At 42.0% G+C, this 13,409-nt stretch overlaps 1 protein-coding gene across 1 annotated transcript in view; it reads right to left on the reverse strand.

Annotated features, from left to right (window-relative positions):
- Window positions 1–48: 48 nt before the first annotated feature.
- TUBE1 (tubulin epsilon 1) overlaps window positions 49–13,409 on the reverse strand; it is a 22,533-nt gene continuing 9,172 nt past the window's right edge. Inside the window, exons 6-12 of the mRNA XM_015412679.1 lie at window positions 12,306–12,427; window positions 8,764–8,951; window positions 6,733–6,902; window positions 2,292–2,432; window positions 2,019–2,159; window positions 1,228–1,402; window positions 49–560 (exon numbers count right to left, since the gene is read on the reverse strand). Coding sequence (XP_015268165.1) covers window positions 402–560; window positions 1,228–1,402; window positions 2,019–2,159; window positions 2,292–2,432; window positions 6,733–6,902; window positions 8,764–8,951; window positions 12,306–12,427 — 1,096 coding nt within the window. The 3' untranslated portion in view covers window positions 49–401. The remainder of the gene's footprint in view (window positions 561–1,227; window positions 1,403–2,018; window positions 2,160–2,291; window positions 2,433–6,732; window positions 6,903–8,763; window positions 8,952–12,305; window positions 12,428–13,409) is intronic.

Raw genomic sequence — 13,409 nt, forward strand, 5'->3', positions numbered from 1 at the left:
TAACTCATTTTTTATAATTTATATATACAGAAGCATCTCTGACTGTGATGCATAAACACGAAACACATTATAGTACAGTACATAAGGAAAGGCATACTGTAAGAGGATTCTATACTATCCTTCTATTCCCGTAAAGTACATAATATAGCTTCTGTACAACTGGACAAAGAGATCACTTGGTGTGACACTGCCACCCAAACTAAGCATTTCAACTGTCCCTCGAGAATAATATTCTGAGACACTGTGTAAGACCATCTGTTACTTTACTTCATCTGGAATGTGCTGTTAAGTTCTTAAGTTTCTCCCAGTGAAATTAGTGCGTTAACAGCGCTTAACACTACTTGGAATGCACATGTATAGTTAGCAGATTTCTTAACTTTTAATGTTCTCCCCCTTCATTGTTACATAGCTATCTTCAGTCTTGGTGGATCTACTGCAGGTCCACAGCTCATGACATCCAACTGATTATAGTCGTCTATTAAATCTGACAAAGATGAAAGAGCTTCAGAGAAACAGCTCTGCTCCATTCCATCAGTGTGTAGGTAATGGTGAAGATGAGCCTATAAGAATAAATGTTACTTTAGTAATCTGATTTGCCTTAAAAGTGAATAAAATTAATCGGATGGATCCAGACTAAAGTTTCCATCAGCAGAATGCACTGATTGCCATAAAATGCTGCTCCTGGGAGGTAGGAGACACTGAAAAATGACACGAGGGGGTCTGCAGCGGGAAGGGGGAACTGGGAAATTTCCAATTTAGTCTGGATCCAACCACAGTTATTTTAAAAAATATAATCAACTAATGCTCCAGAACTGAGAACCTCTATATGATAAAAGAAGCTGTAACCCAGATTTTAGGTGAATTTCTCTGACATGGAAAATAATGTGGGCAATGTGCATTTTTAAAAGCTATTACTCTCATACACGCAGCTGTGTGTGCTCAAGAGGAGATCAACAGGGCATAATTGAGCCCTGTAACCATTCTTCCTCTCTAGTACAGTATATGTACCCAGCCACTAATGACCAATATGTCAACTGTAGCATACTGACCATTATTCAGACCTGTAATATACAACCTCTTCTGGAGTCAGAGTGGGGAACACAGAGGGGAAGCTAGCAGTTGTGTTGAGTATTTGCCACTAAGTATTTCCTAATATCAACTATAATACAAGCACAACAGAATAAAAGCACTGGTTAAGATGTCATTGCTTTTCATTCTGGGGTATACCTTTTTCTTGTATAGCTTCATGAATCGCTCCTTGAGCTCTAGAAAAGTAGATTTCACACAAGTGTTATTTGCCAGGGCCAACAGTGAGTGAGAATGGCCCACAGGAGGTACTGAACATAAGCCAGTTTTCCAGCCTTCTTGATTCCAGGATACAAAATTAAGAGCAGGTTTCAACCTAGAAGAAATAAGCACCACAAAGCACAAATATTAATATCACATTTGCCTATTTCTATAGGCATATTCATGTAATTTCAGCAATACAAAACCCACTATATTTGCACACACAATTTATTAACTCTTTCAAGTATAAATTTAAATGATGAACACTTTATGTTACTCAACAGTTTGTTTGGCTTAAAGGTATTTAACCATATTTAGGTATACCCTTATATATTTTTCAGAAGGTCAAGCTCAGAATTAGGTAGGAATCTAGTAATCCAAGCAATCATGATAGTATGTGTCAAAGTATCACAAACAAGAGATTTCCCCTGATATACTGTGGCTTGGCTTCTAAAGATCTTATTTTAAAATATGCAATACTGGTAACATTTAATGTAGACAAATTCTTTACCCAGAAAATCCATAACTAGATTATTTAAATCGCTAAATTACTTAGGATATTATCCACCCCCACCCCCCAACAAGTGCAGATGTACACACAGTCGGGAATGAACAGTTTCCTTTTCAATCCTTCTACAGCTGGCCTTTGAACCTTGTGGGGGGGAAATAGTGACTATGGAAATGATCAGCATGAGTAGAAATGTCTCCCCTAGTATATATTTTATGCCAACCTTTCTATGTTTCTGCGGAGATCTGAAACATGCACATTTCCTCTGACTAAAAGAGCACAGGCAAGATACAAGCAGTGCTTTGGGTCAGCCCTTATCAGTTGGTGATCTTTACTAAAAGCATCTGAAAACATTTGGTCCAGCCTAAAAGACAAAAAAAGAGTACCATGCTTAATATTTAAAAATAGAATGCTATTATGAATATTTGAAAAATGGACTCATGGTTTATTGGCAAGGGGCAAGATACTGGATGTACAATTCAGAAAAACTACCTACTTTCGAGAAGGCACATGAACATCAGCCAATGTATACAGAGGAGTTAAACTGGAAACCAGGTAATGAAGTCGAGGAAAGGGGACCAAATTCATGGTGATTTCATTAAGGTCCATATTAAGTGATCCTTCAAACCTAGCAGAGCTGAAAATAACACACAAGTGAATACAAGAATTCTGTATACTGTTTGTTAATGAAGAGTTTATTCAGTTGTATCTCTTTTGAAAAGGCATACAAATATGAAGTTAGTAACTCATTTGTGGCAATTGACCTTTTGCTGATCATCCAACCTCAGTGGGTGACAAGCCTCTGTGCAACACAGGAACCCTACTGAAGGGATACCAGAACATTCCTTGAGCTATGAGCTTTGTGTCTTCTGTTGAGTGGTAAGCAGAGCTGTTGTCGATACTGAACTTCTACAGATTATGGCCCTGTTCATACGGAGCATTTGTCGCGCTAAAGATACGGATGATAGGCAGATTTTCCAGGCGTGATCACACCGCAACATCTGGGAAGTGTAGTGCACCCGTGGCTAACCCGTGGCTTCGTGCCAAAGATACGGAGTAAAAAACTAGTACTTACGATGTACTAGTTTCCGGAAAATGCGGGGCAAGGATGGGCGTCTAACTGCGTCCCATCCTAGTCCCATCGCAAACCGGTTAGTTTTTTTTAAAGTCTTCATAGGATGCGCACAAATGATCATGTGCATGCTCACCTTTTGGTGAGAAAAAAAGTATTCCTGTTTGCCACGGAAGCGGCGCCGTGTGATCGGCACCTCACGCCCTAACCACAGGACCTTGATGGGACGTGTGATCAGACGGCCACGCGTTATTTTGCTCCAGGGCAAACAGCCACGCTTCCCCCCCACATTTTCCGGCCCGTGTGACCGGGGCCTATGAATGATACTTGAAGCTGTTGAGCTACAAGTTTCTACTTTAGCAGGGGATTAAATCAAACCCCATCCACCCCCAGACTTCCAGTGCCTGCTGAGATACCTGACAATATCTATCTCACAAAGAAGAGAACCTTCTTCAAAGAGAATGGAAGCAAGTGCACTAGTCTGGAAAGAGAAGGCTGATGGACTTTTGGAAGCTGGCTCTGCCAAATGGAAGGAATTAAAACACAGGTTCAGACATCTCACTGTGTGCTCCAAATTGTACCCAGGAATATGTGTGGACAATATACTTTGTGACTCAGGCCACCTAGCGATGCAATTAGAAAATGTACTATCTTGATCACAGATCTTGATATCTGAAGGGCTGCCTTTCCTTATATGTGCCCAAGAGAGCCTTGTGCTGAGCAGACCAGTATTTGCTGGTTGTCCCCAGACCCAGCCTGGTGGAACATGCTCCCGCTGGAGATCAGGGCCCTGCAGGACCGATTACAGTTCCGCAGGGCCTGCAAAATGGAACTGTTCCACCAGGCCTTTGAGTGAGGTAGCGAATGTCCAATTATTCCATCTACTGGCCTCCCCTGCTGAAATCTTCCACCTTCAAATGGCCAATAAGGTCTGGTCTATGGCCTAGTGGCTCCAGTAGTCAAGATTACTATACCAAACTGTGTTTTAGTTTACAGTTCTGTTTTAATGTGTTTTAATTATTTATTATGAAAGATTTACTATGAAATGTCTTAACTCTTATTCTGAAATGTTTTAACCCCTACTGTTGTCATCCGCTCTGAACCTGCTTGCGGGGAGGCTGGAACACAAGCCAAAATTAATAAAATAATAATAAATAAATTGATGCCAGGTAACTTCAGCGATAACCAAGTTTTGCCTGACAGTTCCCTGGGGACAGCTGGAAGTGTATTACATAAAGAGATTCTTAGATGTTTAAAACTGAACCCAAAGCCTTCTGCTAAAGATCAGCAGCAGGATGCAAGCAGGGAGTGTGGCTGGGAAACTATGAAGAGTCCAAGGAAGAACCACATATTCCTAGACCTTTCAACATTTATTTATTTATGTGTTTAAAACATTTAAATCTTGCCTTTCCTCTAAGACTTGAGGTAGCTCACACAGGCAACAAGTTGCAATAACAATTTAAAATGAAAATTTAGCAGAGTTAAAAAACAATATTGACAAAAAACATAGACAAGCTTCACAACAATACCTTCTCAAGACTTTACTTCCATTTTCCTCAAAAAAGTGTTCACAAATAAAATGCTCTTACAAGCACTTTGAATAGGGCATGGAAGGAAATAGGGGAACCAGGGCAGCTGTTGAAGCACTGGAGTTACAGCACCATGTACAGTAGAATCCAAATGGGGAGCCAATTTACAAACAATTTGTAATTGAAAGAAGGTACTTGTGGCAACACCACCAATCTGTTTCTCTGTTAATAAGGGTAGGTCCAAAAGCATCCCCAAGTTTTTTTTATCTTCTAAATACTACTAAAGCTACACAAATCTGAATTTACATTATTTAAAAAAATTCTTGAAACTATACATTAGTGCTTTATTGTGACACTAGCAGTAAAGCCCGTTGTGAAAGCAATACAACGAGATCTAGAAAGAGGCTCTGGGGGAGTGCTCTGGCTTTGGGCAAACAGTGTCAATTTGCTGTGGTGACCTCAGCAGGGTATAATGACAGAGTCCACTGTTTTCTCCAGAGGAACTGATCTCTGCTACCTGAAGAGCAGTTGTAATTGTGAGTAATCTGTAGCCCTCACCTGGAGATTGGCAGCAATTGTTACCCAGGACAAAATGGCTGGTTTGGAGGGTGGAGTCTATGGCATTCTACCTGTCTGAGGTCCCACCCCTCTGCAAACCCCACCCTCTCCAGGCTCCACCCCTCAAATCCCCAGGAATTTGTCAGCATGTAGTTGGCAACCCCATCTCCTTCCCAGCTAGCCACCAACCTACCATTATCTGCCCCTTTGACTTCAGCTGACTTCTGCCCTCCCTTCTGCAGAGCAGTTGTAATACTGAGTGCTCTCCAGCCCTCACCTGGAGATTGGCAACAATGGTTCCCTATGTGGGACTGACTGGTTTGGAGGGTGGAGTCTATGGCAGTGTACCTGTCTGAGGTCCCACCCCTCCTCAAACCTCACCCTCTTCAGGCTCCATCCCTCAAGTCTCCAGGAATTTCCCATCTGGAGTTGGCAACCCTATCAGGACTGGCCCCAATGTGTTTTCTCCCAAAGGCCAAAGTAGGTGACAGGACCAAGCTTAGTTGCCTACCAACAGGCACTGAGGGGAATGTAGGGTTGCCAGCTCTAAGGAGGGAAATACCTGGAGGTTTGGGGGGTGGATTCTGTAGAGGGCCGGGCGACGGAGGCATCGGCCTTCTGTCGCCCGCCTTGCCCCCCCAATCTCGGCCATACCATACTAGTAGCCAGTAGTAATGGGAGAATTGATTCCGAGAGCTGTTGAACCATGAAGCTCACTGATGGCTGTTAGTAGTTCCTTATCTTTTGATTTTAATATAACTCACTCATTCTGAGATAATTCACATGTGAATATAAATCAATTAAAACTCACTTTATGTTTTTTGTTATATGTGTTTAGCAGTCAAAGACCTTGAAGGTTCCATATGCAACTGACATTCCAACTGCCTTGCGGGAAGGGGGGGGGGAGTTTGAGGTGTGGAATGGAGTGAAGTCCAATCAGCTTCCATATGCAAAAGACCTTGAAACACTGGGCGGGACTGCACAAAGCAGCCAGTCTTCTGACTGACAGTTCAAGCCTCCATACACTAAAGGAGTGCATTTTAGAACTTTGGCACCCACTACTCAATTATATATAAGGAGAGATAAGGAGGGATCCTGGTTCAGTGGTACAGCACCAGCCTTGTATGCAGAAGGTCCCAGGTTCAGACTGCCAGTTAGAATGGATAATACTAACTTACAGGGCTTTTTTTGTAGAAAAAGCCAGCAGGAACTCATTAGTATAATAGGCCACACCCAACAGCAGAAACTCATTAGCATATTAGGCCACACCTGGACAGTGCAGCTCATTAGCATATTAGGCCATGCCCCATTCTTTCCCTTGGCTTTAAATGCCACCCCGATCCTTCCAGGCCCCCCCAGGCCCACCAGCCTCGGATTTGCCGGGGGGGGTCACTCTCCAGGCCTTCCCTCTGTAGCCCCACATGCAGAGGTTTTGGCTGTAGTGGGCGTGGCCAACTCTGAAGCCAGCCGGAACTCCGTTCCTGTGCGTTCCTACCCAAAAATAGCCCTGCTAACTTAGATAGCCAAGGGGTCTGATTCAGCACAAGGCAGAATTTGCATGCGTATTCAACATGTGCCCCCTCAAATTACATCATTTAAATTTACAAAAGTGAAAAAGACAGAAATATCTTAACATCTACTCCTATAGCATTTTAAGGTGTCCTTCACTGCACAACTTTTGCAAGTACAGCTAAGAATAGGTTTGTGGTCTCAAAGTTAAAAGGATGAACAGTATACCATTTGCAACTTATTAATGATTAAAATTCTCAAAAGCTCACCTTGTTAAGTTTAACAGTAAGTTAGCCACAATATTGTTCATAGCATCAAAGGGTTTCTCCTTGGTAGTTTTCATTCCACTTGAAGTTACCAAGCTAGCTTGCTTTACACTTGATCCTAGCTTTCCACATTTGGTCATTTGATTGATTTTACTAACTATGTCAAATAAAGACTTTGGAAGAAAACATAAAAGAAAAAGCTAATAAGAAATCCAACATGCAAAATTAGTTTAATTTTTATCAGTAGCTTCAGGCAAAACTGAGATAAAACTGAGTACACAAAATGTAGCCGTATGTTAGAGTTGCCAGCTAGCATGGAAAAAAAATGTCCTGCCCTTTAAACAGAGACTTCATGTTATTTATTAGGTATTTACCTGCGCATCACTAAAAGTGTCAACAACCCGCCTCCACACATTAAGTCTCTATTAAAGGGACAAGGGATTTTTCTCTAGGCCAGTTGGCAACCCTACCATCTTTGCTCATTTCTTGCAGGGATTTCCTCTAGGCATACCACATACTGTTCTAATAGGGAAGACATAGCTTTCCTAGAGGAATCTTGTTCTAGGCAGATACTGATCCTTTCCCAACTAATATTTGCACATGGGCATCATTCTCAGCTGCAAATGGTAATTAAAATGGAGCACTTTCTAGCCATATCAGAGCATAATGTATAGTTTTAAGTACTGCGCCAGATTCTTGTAAAATGACAATATCACAGATGGAGAATTAAACACAGTTCTGAATTGCTAGGCTTCAACAGTCTGATACTGGAGACATGGACTCTAGCTTAGTCACAAATCCATGTCTTCTCAGGAGGCCAAGGTCTAATTTGCTTAAGGGAATTCTTCAGCTCTCTGTCCTAAACAAACGCACAAACTTACTAATTTTCTATATACATGCAACATCTAGGGTTGCCAGCTTTGGTTTGGGAAATACCTAGAGATTTTCGGGGTGGAGCCTGAGAAGGGACCTCAAGCAGGATATAGTTCCCTATTGTCCATCCTTCAAAGCAGTCATTTTCTCCAGGGAACTGATCTTGGCTGCCTGGAAATCAACTGTAATAGTGAGAGATCTCCAAGTGCCACTTGGAGGTTGGCAGCAGTAGCACTATAACACACTCCCTCCCATTCAGTCTAAAGTTGTTTGCTTTGGGATACCAGGATCCAGGCTTCAAACAATGCAGGATATTGGTGAAAACTGTTAACATTAAAACAAAAGAAGTGATGATAGCATCCACACAGATCTCTTTTCTGCTCCCTTTTAGTACCATTAACTTCTGTTGATAAACTCTGCAGGCCAGGTTACCCCACCCCCAACTCTCCGACTCTGCAGAAAATTTTCAAAATGAAAAGAGTGAGATTTCTTAAAAATACTCTAAGCTTCAATTAAACATGACCAAACAAGGTCTTGTGATACTACATCACAAGACCTCAGCCACAATTTTGAGGATTGTTTAGCAACCCCATAAACAGGCAACCAGCCACAGCAAAGGAAGGAGGAGGGCACTGCCCTGGACAAGTGAGGCAGGCAGGTAAGCAAGGAAGAGAGGAAGAAATGAAAGGAGGCGGTAGTGGATGGGCTGAGAGAGGCATGGCAAGCCAGGCGAATGAGTGAGCCAGGCAAGTGACAGTGGAGGCAGAGGGGAGGAGATAGCACAGGCAGATGAGCAAGGCTTTGACAACATAGGCAGCGGGGGGGGTGAGGAAGAGAGAAGTGTGCTGCTGGGCAGGTGGGTGGGTGAGTGAGCAAGATGAGCAGTGGTAGAGGCAACAAGGGAGGATGCAATGCATGCAAATGAACAAGTTAGGCAGAGGTTGTGATAGAGGCAGAAGGGAAGGACAGATAGCAGGAGGAGTAGGATGAGGTGATGGGAGGGCAAAGGAGAGAAAGGCAGGGGGGCAGAAAGAATCTGCAGGAGAAAGTGGGGACCAGCAGGCGGGTGAGTGGGGTTTCTCCTCCCCATGCTTTCCTTGTGGGCCTCTGCTTGTACTTCCTATGTAATATGCAGATGAAATATTGAATACAAATTCTTACTTCATTTTCAATTGGCAATACACAGTCTGCATGTTCACTGAGCTCCTTCATAGCCAAGACGCTGTTATAAGGAGACGTAATGACATCATCCTCTCTTGAAGGATAAATTGAAGTAACAAATCTATATACTTCTGGAAATTCCTCCTCAAGCACATTCAGTACAAATGTACCGAGGCCAGATCCCGTCCCTAGACTCAAGAAAAAACAAAGACACAATGTTGTGAAAGTACTTTAAAGACTGTCTTGTACCTTATATAGGACTAATTTTTTAATCCTGCTTTTCCAGGCACATTACGCTTAATAATAAAACACTGAAAAAACAAGCTGAGACTACAACTACTATACTGGATTTTCTAAGAAATCATGAGACTGATGAGCTTTACAAAGTTTTATCAGTGTTCACAACGGGATCTGCCTGAAGCTGTGATGGAAAGTTGCAGCTGACTTATGACAACCCCATAGGGTTTTTAAGGCAAAAGATGTTCAGAAGTGGTGTGCCATTGCCTGCCTTTGCATAGTGACCCTGGACTTCCTTGGTGGGTCTCCCATTCAAGTACGAACCAGAGCCAACCCTGCTTAGCTTCTGAGATCTGACAAGATTGGGCTGAAGTAGGTTTCTATTTGAAAGTTTCTTCTGTCTTCTCAATGTGGCAGTTCATATGTGAATATTTTTGTGGTAATTTTCTTTTTTTTGCTACTCTGAAAGATTTGTGAGGAAGGAATGCATTGGACTGATTCTTTTCTGCATGAGCCATTGCCACAGCGACCCTGGGCTTCCTTGGTGGTCTTCCATCCAAGTAGTCACCAGGGCATGCCCTGCTTAGCTTCCAAGATCTGACCAGATTGGGCCAGCCTGGGCCATCCAGATCAGAGCATGTATTGACGAGGTACTCCTAGGTTTCCCTAATGGGGCAGTCGTGCCCACTTGGGACTACATCGGGTTAGAAAAAGGCACAGAGGGAAGACTTGAACCCCCTTTCAGTAGGTGGATGAGATCTTGGAAATATATAAAATATACCAACAATTACCACTTTCAAGACAAAAAGAGGTTATTTTTATCATACATCATAAAGAGTACTAGAGTTAAAAATACTGGAAAAGGTAACAAAGGCATTAAATAAGAATTTTAAATTATAGTTGATTTTGGAGTCTCTATTATGCCTTCAGAATTTTACCAAAAATGTCCTGATTACATAAGCCATTACTCTATATGCTTACTGCAAGACCCCCTCCCCCCCCCAAAAAAAAAGGTTGCTTATCTGCAGCTAATATTCTTTGAGTGGTCTACTGATTGACAGTACACCTGCACAGAATTACAATTCAAACATTTCTAGAGCTAGTTTCGTAGGAGCAAAAATCTCCTCCACTCAAAGATACAGTTCAGACTGTGTATGCTTAGACGAGAGGAACAGTGCCTTCCCCCTCAGTTATGTTTTGTTCATGGTAGACTGTCATCCTCTCTCCAGAGCTAGTTTTCTTTCTTAGTTAAAAAAGGGAAAAAACAAAAACCACGGCTCTGAGAGGGTGAGGTTCTCTAACTCCAAAGATCTCTCTAGAAGTTTCTGAATCAAAGCCCTGCACAGATGCAAAGTCCATCAAAGACCACAAAATAGTAATAATCGTACAAACGTTAGAAAGGCAAGATAAGGCTTAAAAAACAAACTGGCTTAAGAATGAATGAGAACTACTGAATATGGTAAAATTGACAGAATATCAAAACTAATACTATGCCCATAATTTTTTAACATCTAGAGACCAGCAATTGTACACTTTACAGACAATTTTGGACTTTTCATAGAACCTGGAATTGATCTGAATAAGTTTAATGATAGACATAATTTTATCTCTTATTTTATAACAAGGCATTTCATATTATTTATGTATTTCATGCAATCCATTAAAAAGGCATTCTCCTTATTTTATCATGGAAACCACACAGAAGCTAACAGAAGGGGGTTTGAGGGTTAGGGTACATATTAGGTGCCATTATGCTGCCAAGATAGCTTGTAAAATGCATACCAAAACTAGTATAGTGACAACAGAAGGCATGTGTGTAAAGTGCCATCACGTTGCAGATGACTTATGGCGACCCTGTAGGGTTTTCAAGGCAAGTGATTAAACAGAGATGATTTTCCATTGCCTGCCTCTGCACTGCAAAGTCTTTCTTGGTGGTTTCCCATCCACAACATAATTAGCAGTTTATATATATTGGTTGGGTGAGGGGTCAGAGGCTCAGATAAACCAGTGGCATAGGTGAAAATTACTGATATCAGTACAAGGTTATAGTCTGATAAAACACGCTAAGAAGAGCCCCTGCAGGGCACAGTGATTCCTTGTAGGGTTACCCACTTCCAGGTGGGGCCTAGAGGTTTCCCAGAATTACAAGTGATCTGCAGGTACAGGGCTCAGTTCCCATGGAGAAAACTACAACTTTGGAGAGTAGACTCTATGGTATGCCATAGATTAAATGCTTTCCCCAACTCCCCCCTCTACAGGCACCCCCTCCCCAATATCCAGGAATTTTCCAGGTCTCAGTGGCAACCTTATTTCTCAGGGACTGCTAAAGCCACTGCTTCACTTCCTCCTTTGGCTTTGTTGCCTACAAAGGCAAACTTACCATGCCTGCAGAGGTACTTTGAAGTCTAAAGAAATTTCTTCCATCACAGGCTTTCATGAGCCAGAGCTCACCTCCCCCCCCCCCCCCCCGTTTCTGAAGCGTCCACCTACAGCACAGAGATCCGGCTCACTGAAGCTTACACAGGAAGAAGTGGTGCTAGTCTCGGAGGAGCTTTTGGACTCCACTTTTGTAGCCAGCCCTCCAGAATAATTAGACTGTCTTGGGAACAGGATTCTCTGTTCTGCAACGATTTTAAAGAGCCGGAGCTTGGCTAGTGACAACAGCAGGGATCTTCAGATGTAGTTAACAGAGGTGATTATCTTCGGTCCCACTGACTTCCTGACCCAACACATAGTGAGAGATATTTCTCTCTCTCAAATTCCTTCCTCAGAGCAGAAAAGTCTGAAGGGGAAACGGGGCTGTGCTGGGCAGGAGACAGAAACTCTGCCCTGCCTTCCACTCCTTTGGCATGTACACGTAACTGGGGAAATGTAGATTTTTTTCTTTGACCTTCTGCTGGCCCTTGAAGGCACTTGTAAGCAGCAAGAAGTATCTATTCATAGCAGAGGACATGGGAGAGGAGCAGGGTCAGTGGGAAACACAAACAATGACTGGCAGCCAGGTCTAGTCAAGATGTGGTGAACCCTAAACACAGAGAAAACATTTAGAAAAATATAGCCCAGGGAGTGGTGGAGGATACTGCATCAGGAAGGGGAAAAGTAAACACCTGATTTGCACTAGATATTAGGGGTACAATTCAGAAACAACACTGGCGTGAGTATTCTTTGTAGAGTCGATCAGAAATGTCAGAATGGCTTTAATTAATTCTTAGTAAGAATATTTTTAGATTATTATACTCAAAATCTCTTTAAGCTTATTTGGTTCGTTTCTCCTCTTCTAGTTGCTGGGTTGGAACAATACTTACCCCCTCCCATGGAATGAATGACAAAAAAGCATTGCAGACAGTCACAGTGCTCTGCAGTCTTCCTCAGCTTTTCTACAATACGCTCTCGGTACTGACATCCGTACATTTTGTGACCCACAGCCCTAAAAACAAGATACGTTTAGAATACTATTCTTCTGCCTCAGCTCTGACAATCCTAGGTGATGCATACAGGCGATAGTGTCCATCAAGTTCCTCTATCCCTGCAGGAGGGCTCTGTTCCTTTTGCTTCTGAAACAAACTGTTGTTTAAAAAGCTGTGGACACTATGCTGCAGAGTGTGGGGGGTACGTTTGCTGCTTTTCGGGGGGGGAGGGGAAGCCCTCACTGTGAATTAGATCTGAAGGTAAGACTTCCATTGATGAGCCCCATGAGAGCACGGGACACTTTCCCCTTCCATACCCAGCAAGAAGGAAGCCCTACATACACACAAAGGATTAACTTGTTGGCTTGTATGCAATGAAACACTTTTCCCACCCATGAAGTGATTAGAAAAATTAATCAGAGGCATGCTGAAAGAGTAAAGGTTATATTTTAAAGCACACAAGACAAAAATACTATTTTTAATTACTTTCTTTTTTTACATTATTTGTCTTCAGGTTTTTTTGCCACTGAAACTTGGTGCCAAAGTATATGGTGCGAATGGGAACCAGTCTTGGAATGCACACTTATTCCCCCTCTTTCCTTAGGACAATTGTTATACATTATATTTAAGAGTTAGGAAAGGTAAAATGTCTCTTTTAGCCCACTCCCTTTTTCTAATGAAAATGTGGCAAGATATTGATTGTTGTAAGCTTTGGTATATCTTGTGTTGGTGCTCTCTCTCTCTGTATATATTTGTAAATTTACAAAACAAATGTAATTTTAAAAAGGATGGATTTCTGCTTCCTAGCATCAATCATGCTTTGTACTTATATGAACACAGCAGCAATTATATTTGTTCAGAATATTTATATCTCTCCTTAAAGTGGTTAACAAACAATGGTTAATGCAAACCAGATTCCTTTATAACCACTGCATGTAAACCAACTTCAAACTGGGGTTTTTTTAGTATTTAATTTAGGATTGAATTATGCTTTGTGTTAAG

This window comes from Gekko japonicus, unplaced genomic scaffold (assembly GCF_001447785.1).
Source record: "Gekko japonicus isolate JY-2015 unplaced genomic scaffold, Gekko_japonicus_V1.1 scaffold410, whole genome shotgun sequence".
NCBI classification, from domain to species: domain Eukaryota; kingdom Metazoa; phylum Chordata; class Lepidosauria; order Squamata; family Gekkonidae; genus Gekko; species Gekko japonicus.